The following is a 9,841-nucleotide window of genomic DNA, read 5'->3' as shown; positions in this document are numbered from 1 at the left end:
TTAAATACACACCCATTCTTTGGGCTGCGTAAGCATTGTCCTGGCCGGGTCGTGAGCATGCAGGGCCCCATGGGCGTGCAAGAGAGCATCCTCGGGGGCGTACTGTGGTGTGAGGAATTGGGGGAGGAATGACAGAGACAGGGGGCTGAAATACAGGCAACCATGGAAGCTAACCTCGAGACCACATGAACCTGTCGGGTCCACCGTGGAGGTCAAAGAGGCGTTCGACAATCTAAAATTCCCCACTTATTATTCATTATTACATTTTTTGGTTTATAATTTAATTAATTCGTATTTAGTGATTCATTACTAAGAATGAACCCAACAAAACCACGTATGTGTCATATATCCCTGAGACTCTTCACTCACTTCAAAGTTTAAAGAAGGTTTGAGTTCATCCAATTCAAGTCTAAGCAAGCAGCAGTGCATGAGTGACAGAACAGGGAGAGTAGACGGGATAAACTAGTTTGATAGCCTCAGGGCCAACACAGTGGATGCCTGACAATACACACCCACAATAGAAGGAGATTTGGATACGACACTTGGATCTTACAGAGAAGCATGTGAACGCTGAAGTTACAGAGCACTTGTATGGATTCATAACAGCTAGACCTTGAGAGGTGTTTTGGGTTTGCAGAGAGCCGTCTCTTACCTGGTATCCCTGCACGGCATTAAGCAGCTCTTTGACTCCATTGCTGCCGTAAGGCAAACCTGGCATACGCATCAACCCCCCTTGAGAGGAGATGGAGGAGGGGGAGGGGAAGAATCCTAAGGTGTTGGGTGAGCCAGGTGGACTAGAGAGAAAGAGAGAGCACATAGACAGACTGTAATCCTGAAAATATCTAAAAAGCAGGACAAACAACTTTTTAAAAAGGGGCAAAATTCTGAGCGAACAAAGCTCATAAGAGTTGGATTAACTTCAGGTGTCGTTTGTAAAGAGCCTGTTTTCTCCAGGAGAGAAACAGAGGTCACAGATGTTTACCAAGTTCTCTGATAGCACAGTGTTCAGTTATTAACTACCCTTGTCCCAACCTTTCTCCTTGGCAAGATGCATTTCAACCAAGGGAAAACTGTTCCTGCCTATTTCTGGTGAATCTTTTAAAAAAGAAAGGAAATGCTGATCATATTTAGACGACTGTGTTATTTCAAAACTTTTGTTTTCATAGAACTCACCAAAATAATGTACATGTTTATGTCATTTGTTCCAGCGAGTGTGAGACATCTTGGATTTTTCTCTGTGTACTTATGTTATCAAAATAATACCAATGCAAACAGAAGGCTCGGAAAAATCAAACATGTAAACAATACTGGTTTAGTCTCTTATTTGCTTACTCAGCAGCACTCAGTCTGCAAGTCAACACACAGTCTGAGAGGCTCTGTTTAGATCAGCTGCCACTTAAATCTATTCATTAGACCCACAAAGGAGTTTGTATTTTCCCGACTGTCATTTGTCTGTCAGCGAAAATACTACTGAACCGAATGCCACAAAATCTTCTTGAGGGGTGGGGCATAGCCTGAAGCAGAACCGATTACATTTTGGAGCGGTACCGGAAGAACGTGCGGCTTCAGGCATTTTTTCCCCCCACTTTCTTAAACATGGCGAGATAGGGCGTTGACAAAGTGGTTCATTCCTTATAGGAAAGAGGGTAAATTACTCTACAAACATTTCTTATAAGACAATCTAACTAATAATTTGGAAGATATGTCCAATGATGATCGGGAGTTCTCACATCGGTAAGGTACTTAAGAACGTTGAAAGTATTTGAAGATATTTTGGAACAGATCATCAGCAGTGACGTCATAACTAGTCATAAATAATGTGAGAATTGGTTAATTTTTAAGATGTCCAGAGTGAAAGAACAATTTAATCACAATTAAAGTCACTAGAGTGAAGAATCAGGTAGTTAGTAGTCAGCATGTGTCCGTCTCTGTTCATCTTTAATAATCGCTGGTTACCTGGGGTAGTACGCTGTGTAGTTCATGTATAGCTGAGCTGTGTTGGGGTAGTAGGCGTGTCCTGGCGGCAGGTGGCGAGGGGTCAGCAACACCTGACCAATGGGAGGGTAGAGGGCAGCAGCGGCCTCTGAAGGGAAGACGGGTGGCGCGGGAGAGAAGGCGTACGATGGCGGCGATAGACCTGGGGAGGAGAGAGCAGAGGGAGAGACGCACAACTTAGAAACACAGAGACGCACATACAAACAGCAACACAAGTGCACAGGGTCACGATGGTGAGGTCTGGTCATTGTTTGCTTCAGAGCGAGACGCTCATGCAAATTTCAAAACAATGGCCGCAAGTAATAAAGACTCAGCACCTGACACATGTACCGTTCAGTGTGTGTGACGGAGCGACAGCTTCGTTGTGCAGCACGTTAAACTAAACTGTGGCTATATTGGAATATCTGGTTGCCAGGTGAGCAGTTTTCAAGAGTGGATTCCTTTGGATTCCTGGAAACAATACCAAAACCGATATTAGGTGTATTTTTATAATTAGTGCAACTCTAAGATGCCATCATAAATGATATATCTTTTATGCCTTGTTTATTCTGTTTTCATATCTGCACATAAACGACAATAATAGATATGCACATTTGTATCAGTGAACCAGTAAATCAGGCTTTAATCACCTTAAAGGTTAATCGGGTGAACAAATGTATAGTAGTTTGTCTTTAGTCTCCTCGGCGCAGCTCCACATTATTTTTAAGCAAACCAAAGTTGAATCGGTCCCCTCAGTGTATTAAGACATCGCAAGGATTTTGCAGTCGAACGTGTATCTACCCTCGTTTTAACCTGACCTCACTACCAGCCATGTCTGACTTTGAATCACTGTTCTGTATCTTTTTCATTCAACCTATTATTAAATGTACTTTGCTAAAAAACTACAGGTGCACGAGTGCACATTTACAGTGAAGGACTTCATCTACACATCTATGCACCAGCGTTCACCTCTACCCACCTTTCCCACAGCTCCTGATTGGACAAGCAGAGGAGACGCTGAGGCGCCTCAGTCTATTGATGCTAACTCACACAACCACCACTACCAATTTGATCAGAGTGGACAGTTGTAAACCATTTTACCATAATGTAGAAGAGATGAGACTGAAGATGTCTCGCTTACACTAACGAATTCCTCGAGTATTGGTTAGGGAGTAAAACAAGTAACAAACATGCTGCTGCAGAGATGAACTACAAGATTTAATCAGTGTGTGAAGTGCAAAATAAACAGGTACCATGTGAAGTTTCTCAGTGCATGCAAATTTATGATTTAATCACACTAATCACTAAAGACGTTCAACACTCTCACCAACACACGTACACACACACACACACACCAACACAAAGTTTCTCACACACAGATTTGGATCCTCCACGTTAGACCAGATGTCCTCATCCTCCCACAGTACTAGATTAGAGAAAACCCAGCAACCCTGCCCCCAGGGCAGGAGCCCACCTACCCTGCAGTCCCGAAGCAACCCCAGCTCCCAGCAGCACTTACGTCTGGACTTACATGGCGGCGGGCTGAGCCCTGTCCCACTCCTGCTCCGGTTGTGTGTGTGTGTAAGTGTGTGTGAGAGCGAGCCTCCCATCAGCACCAGGCCCATCTCCTCTGCGCTGCAGGGGAACACCTCCACGTAGCGGCTGTTCGCCCCTCGCTGGCTGGACATCACATGCTTGTGGAGCCGCTGTGAGGCCTGAAGTGCTCTCTCTGCTGAGGTCATCTGGATGAAGCAGTCGCCTGACGGACGGCCCTGGAAACAGGCACGGTCGTAAAAAATGATTGAAACATTGCGTCAGGAGAAGAAGTCTATGGGGTGTGTCAGTGCGGGTTTTTGCATGTACCTGCTGGTTGAGGACCATGTGCACACCATGTGGTCTGATGTCGTGTGTAAACTCGCCCAGGAAGGTGAGGATGTCCTCTATGCTCGCTGTGTAAGGCAGCCCCCTCAGCCTCAGACAGTCCCTCAAACCACCCGGAGGAGGAAGAAGAGACACCGCAGGTAGAACTGACACCAAGGGGGCAGGGGCCACAGAGATCAGAGGGGCTGATGAGTACCGGTTCAACACCTAAAACACACACACACACACACAGTTTAAAAATAGCATACACTGCCTGAAGCAGAGACTGTCAATGGATCAGAAAGGGATGGATGCCCTATTTTTTCTCGTACTCCAAAATATACACCTATGCACAATGATATATTAATGCTTATGTATGGTTAAAAAAGGGTCACACATAAAGTCACCTTTCAACACACACCTTGTGCACAACAAAGACTTGGGCACACTGTGTTTAAAGGGGTTTCCGTGTTAGACGGGAATTGGCTTGTTGCCAGCACGTCACCTGCATGTTTGCATTTCTGGAGAGGACCAATAAAGCCACTTAGTCCGCCCATACAAAGCAGCATGAGAAAAGGCATCTGCATAGATATGTCTGTGGGCGTACACTGATCGGTTAGCACAGATAAGAAAATGAGTCCATGTGTTCACCGCACGAGAAGGGAGCGGTGGAAGGCGGAGAAAGAAAGAAACAGTTCCAATCCATCTCGTTATGCAGGTTCCCACCCTTAAGCTCTAAACCAATAATAATTCCTACAACTAACTGTGGAGAAAAGGAGCACACCCACACATTGTCATTCTAAGCTGTGCGCACACAAACAAACAGTTTTTTCCTCAAAAGACCAACAAGATAACAAAAAACAAGTCAGATCAACAAACCCTTAATCCAAAAATGATGAAGCAAATAAAGAAAACGCTTGTCAATGTAGAACTAAACACACACATGAATCCACTGTAGAAAGAAGCGCACCCACATTCAGGCGGACACCCTGACATACCTGTTGGACCTCTGCTGCCGTGCTCTTAAACAGCTCAATGTATCTTCTCCCCAGGATTTCCTTGTGTTTCCTCAGGGCACACTGGGCGTGTTCCTCGCAGGCAAACAGGACAAACGCATCGCCAGTGGGACGTCCGTCTGGATAGTGAACAAATAGGATGCCATCCCTGCCTCCACTGACGGGACACGTCTCTTTAAAGCCGTCTCCTGGGGAGAAGAAGGCGAGCACCTGCTCGTGTGTGGCGATGAATGGAAGACCCCGCATCCTCACTATGATCTGGTCCTCACGGGACAGGAACATCGCCACCTCATTGGAGGTACCTGGCAAACACACACAAGGATACAGACACACCCACTTAACCACAAGAAACTAAGATGATCACACTGTAGCTTGTGAAAGCATTCACTTTTCCTTGGTAGTGTTTGGTTTGGTTTGTTTTTTGTGGCACTGTTTGCACTTTTTCTTCAGTCCCAACTCCACTTGTATGATGAAGCACTGAGTTCTCTCCTTGTAGCACAATAATCAAGCAAGTCACAGTAAATTGTATTAATATTAAGATGCTTTCAGTTTTCTGGGATTTCCATGGGCAGGTCAAAAGACTTAATAGCTTCATCGTTGAAGTTATTGTCATTGTAGGAACATTTTTAGTTTCACTGAAGTTTGGTCATAGTAGAGACTGAAAGCTATATACAAAGATATCTGATCTTCAAACATCTAAATGGAATTATGGAAATAGATGAACACAAGCTCCCACATGCAACAATAAGTCTGGGTAATGTGGTTGCCTGAGCGAGTTTGTCAATATGGTGAATTGAACCAGGCATCATCAAACCAGAGCATGTCCTTCCTGTTGGAATCTATTAAATGTAACAACTGTACATTTTGTACAACAACCAGAACAAGAAACCTAATATATGTCAGCTCACATCTGTGGTTTTAATTTAAACCCAGGTTACTGCTGGTAATAAATTATATGTCAGGTGTTGATAGCTGTCCAATGTTTTATTGTCTCACCTCCAGCTATCTTCAGGAAGTCCTCTCCTGTTGCTTTGTAAACCTGCCAGGAAAGGAGTTGGTAAAGAATGATTATCATCATCAGGTGTATGAAGGGAAAACATGTAGGTAACTAAATAAAATCTAGGTGGTGTGGTGTAAAAGGTCTTTATTTGCAAAGTCTAGATGGGCTCAGACAGGTTACCTCTATGTATCTGTTGCCCATATGGTGTTTGTGTCTCTGCAGAGCCAGGTCTCTGTGTTCTTCACTGACAAAACGAACCAGAGCTTCTCCGTTCCTCCTCCCCTGAGCGTTCAGACACAGTGCAGCCCCTCCTCTGTACAACACAACATATAAAGCCTTATAGCACTCTGTAAACCTTAGGTCAACAGCAATGGACACGTCCCATATATGATGAGGAAATATGCAAAATCCACATATAAGCCTGTACACATGAGAGTCGCCTTTGTTAAACCAACAACAACGTACTTGGCAATGTTGAGTCCTCTGAAGAATCGAGCAATATCCTGATCAGAGGACTGCCATGGCAACCCTCTGGCTCTGATCACTGTGTTGTCGCACACTTTCTCCATCTTACTGCTGCACACACATTAGCACACACATTAGCACAGCAGGAGTGGACATGGAGTTGGTTTCAGAGGCAGAGAACAACGAGAATATTCGTATTGAGCTAAATGTACTCACCAGGTTCCAGTCTCAAACTTCTCACTTACTCTCTCCGAGTTAGAAAATGTGTGACCTGTAATAGGAAAGCAACACAGTTTGGTAAGATTATTACACAAAAAGATTAAATAAAGACTACTGGACAAGTTTCCACAAAACCTTGGATGTGATGTGAATCAGGGAAAAACCCATTAAATTTTGGTGCAGATCTGGATCCAGGACAATTTTTTTCACTTTCTTTTATACTGCGAGATAGGGAAGTCCTGGATCTAGGTGAAAAAAAATCTGGCATATTTAGGGGACTGATATCTATACAAGTGTGTCAAGTTGAAGCATCTTGAATTTAAAGGGATTATTGGGCCTTGGCGGAGGAGGGTGCCATTCTAATTATTATTTTAAAATACTGATTGTTTTGATTGGCCTGTCACATGTCAGAAAATAGCAAAACATTTCTCCAAACCCAAATTTCCCAGATATTGACATTAACATGTCTTGATTTAGTTATAAAAACCGTTTATAATCCAGTTATGTATATTCCATTACAATCATATAACACATAATTATCAAAAGTCCACATTAGCTGCTGATTAGTTTTCTGAAGTAATGTACTACTCTGATCCTACTTGTAAACACACAATGCATCCCTTTGCCAGACTAACACATTGTGTGAAATCAAGTAATTAATTGTACTCACCGAATGGCTCAGATAGCAGTGCAAGGACGATGCTGGCCATCATCTGGACCTGCTGTACGGCTGCCTCTGCAGACAATACGGCTGAGGGGTCCGGGATGGCTGGGGTCTCCGGGGGGGCTGAGATGTCCAGGGTGGTTGAGGGGTCCGGGATGGCTGAGGTGTCCAGGGGGGCTGAGGTGTCCAGGGGGGCTGAGGTGTCCAGGGGGGCTGAGGGGTCCCACATGGGGGTCACATCAACAGGTAGACCCAGAGCTGAGGGGGGCTCGGTCAAGGGATGTAAACAAGGTGCAGTCAAAATAATAAAAACAGGTCACACACGTATATGTGGCTTTGGTTTATGCTTGTAGGAGAAACCAATGGGGAAAAAAACTAAAGAGCAGAAAGAGAAACTATAGCTCGCAAGGCAAGATACACACCCACACAGGGAGATGTTAGTTTTCCTGTTCCAGTGGGTGTGTGGGGTTTTCGCTGTTGGCTAAACACACTGTTTCACTGCACACTCTGTAAGGTGCAGCCATTGTTTCCCTATTTGCATTTCAAAACCTCTAGTCCTGCAGCCAACACCCCGTGCCTTATAAACCTCTAATGCGTGTGTTGTGTGTTTCCGAGCGTAATAATGTGCACATGAGAGCATGTAACACACAAGGAACTAATATGAAAAGCAATACAAAATACCAAGAGTTAAGCGTTGAATAAACAACTTACAGCAGAGTCAAAATAAAAGTTTAAAAAGTCACTCGCACACCAAATACAAACAGTTCACGTGTTGACAGTTTTAAAGGATACACTCTGCCATGATGTGCACAGTCGAAGCCTTGAGGTCAGATGAGGGGAAGTGCTTCTTGAACTCTTTCCGCAGGTCGAAGAACGAGTAGAAACAGTCGGGCACCAGGATGTTCTGGAGAGGGAGGATATCAAATGAAAGGATGTGAACATGTGGCAGCTGCCGTTTTATTGCTCTTATATTAGTGTTTGCACAAGCTGCTTGAGTCGTATGCGCAACGCCATGGCTTGGAAGACGTGTGTGAGCATTTCATCGGAGGCCCTGTGCCCCAGAGTGAACGAGGAAGGTATGTGCATGGGCGTGTGTCATTAGACAGGTTTGTGAGAGCGTCTCTCGACTTTCACCGTGAGATTACGTTCAAGCAGGAGCCCGGCGCTGACACAACACTTAGCGGCTGCAGTGAGGGAACATGCACCCAGCCCGCTCACCTTGCTGGCGGCCTCGGGGTGAATCACTTGGCGGATGTGGAGCTGCCCGTCTGTACACAAACACACCGACGTGCCCGCGCCCGCACTGTTCACCTCGTTTGTCAGCTGTAGGTGAAACTGCAGAGGAAATCAAACGTTCAGAGAATATAGAGAAAAAAGGTTAATATTCTATTCCCGGTGTGTTGATAATTACTATAAGTCTAAAAAGTCTGATTTGAGGGAGACATGATCACCTGGTTTAAAGCTGCCTCGAGGTTTGCGGATGTGGAGACGCACTCTGCTCCTGATCCGTTCTCCTCCTCAACGCTCTCCTCCACCACATCCTCCTCCTCCTTCTCCTCCGTCATGTCGGAGAGGTCAGGCTTGATGAGGAGCTCATTCACCCGGCCCAACTGGTTCACAGGACAAATACATGCGTGTCTTCAAAACAGCCTACGTAGAAACTCAAGACATTCAGTATGACAGTGTAGTGACATAAAGACGTGTCAAATAACCTGTAGTAATAGATGTTTATTACATAGTGTTTATTACACATATAATAATAGTCATTATAGTCACATTATTTGTACTCACTGGATTCCTTTAGTGCTTATAATGGAGTTGTAGATGTTTTAGTAGATGTTTAATAGATGTGTACATAGAACCAACTTATTTGACTCGTAACTTGGCCCATGTTATTAACACATTTTATAGATATTGGTATTATTGTAAATGGGTTTGGGTTAGGTTATCCAGAGGGTTCCATTTGAACTCTCTGGATACCTTTAGTGCTTATAATGGATTTGTAGATGTTTAAAAGATCTGTACATATATAGGACAAACTTATCTCACTCGTCACTTGGCCATTTTCCTTAACACATTTGATAGATATTGGTATTATTGTTAATGTTTAAGTCTCTTTTCTACTTTACTGCTCATTTAATTTACCAGCACATGTTCTGCTTTAGAATAACTTTGATTAAGTGTAATAAGTGGTGTGTTAATAGGATTTGGTTTTTCCTTTTTACCTTTTTGTTCTTGACGTCCACCAGCTGCCAGACCAGCCGCACCAGCTCCTTCTCGTCGGATCCCAGCAGGTCCCCGCTGGCGCCAGATGTGGCGGTGAAAGCCACCACCAGGTAATCTACCTGCGCCGTCATCTGAGCTCACACACTCCGTCCCACACAACACAAAACAAGAGGCAAAAACTCGAAGCAGTTTACTACGAGAGGATAGGGACCGGTGAGTCGGTGGATAGGGAGCGGAGAGACGCCGGGCGGGAGGCGAGAGGGACAGACGACACCTGAGCGTAAAGGTGAGAGCTCCGGTAGATCCAGGGTTCGTGTTTCGTGTGAAAAGGATCAAGCGAAACCTCCCGCAGTCACCATCTCGGAGCAATGGCTGAACCTGCCCCGGGTTTTGTAGAGGAGCGTCTACCTGTGCGAC

General features: G+C 44.7%; 1 protein-coding gene across 1 annotated transcript; it reads right to left on the bottom strand.

Moving 5' to 3' along the window:
• esrp1 (epithelial splicing regulatory protein 1) lies at positions 1-9,555 on the bottom strand. The gene is given in 16 exon segments (XM_061081671.1): positions 1-102; positions 653-794; positions 1,957-2,137; positions 3,506-3,746; positions 3,838-4,062; positions 4,833-5,152; positions 5,847-5,889; positions 6,031-6,163; positions 6,316-6,426; positions 6,532-6,586; positions 7,205-7,270; positions 7,903-7,940; positions 7,993-8,102; positions 8,417-8,533; positions 8,650-8,808; positions 9,424-9,555. Coding segments are annotated over 16 exon segments (2,175 nt in total).
• Between the last annotated feature and the right edge of the window lie 286 nt (positions 9,556-9,841).

This window comes from Limanda limanda, chromosome 11, assembly GCF_963576545.1.
Source record: "Limanda limanda chromosome 11, fLimLim1.1, whole genome shotgun sequence".
Taxonomy (NCBI): domain Eukaryota; kingdom Metazoa; phylum Chordata; class Actinopteri; order Pleuronectiformes; family Pleuronectidae; genus Limanda; species Limanda limanda.
This window is presented reverse-complemented; position numbering and strand designations above follow the sequence as displayed.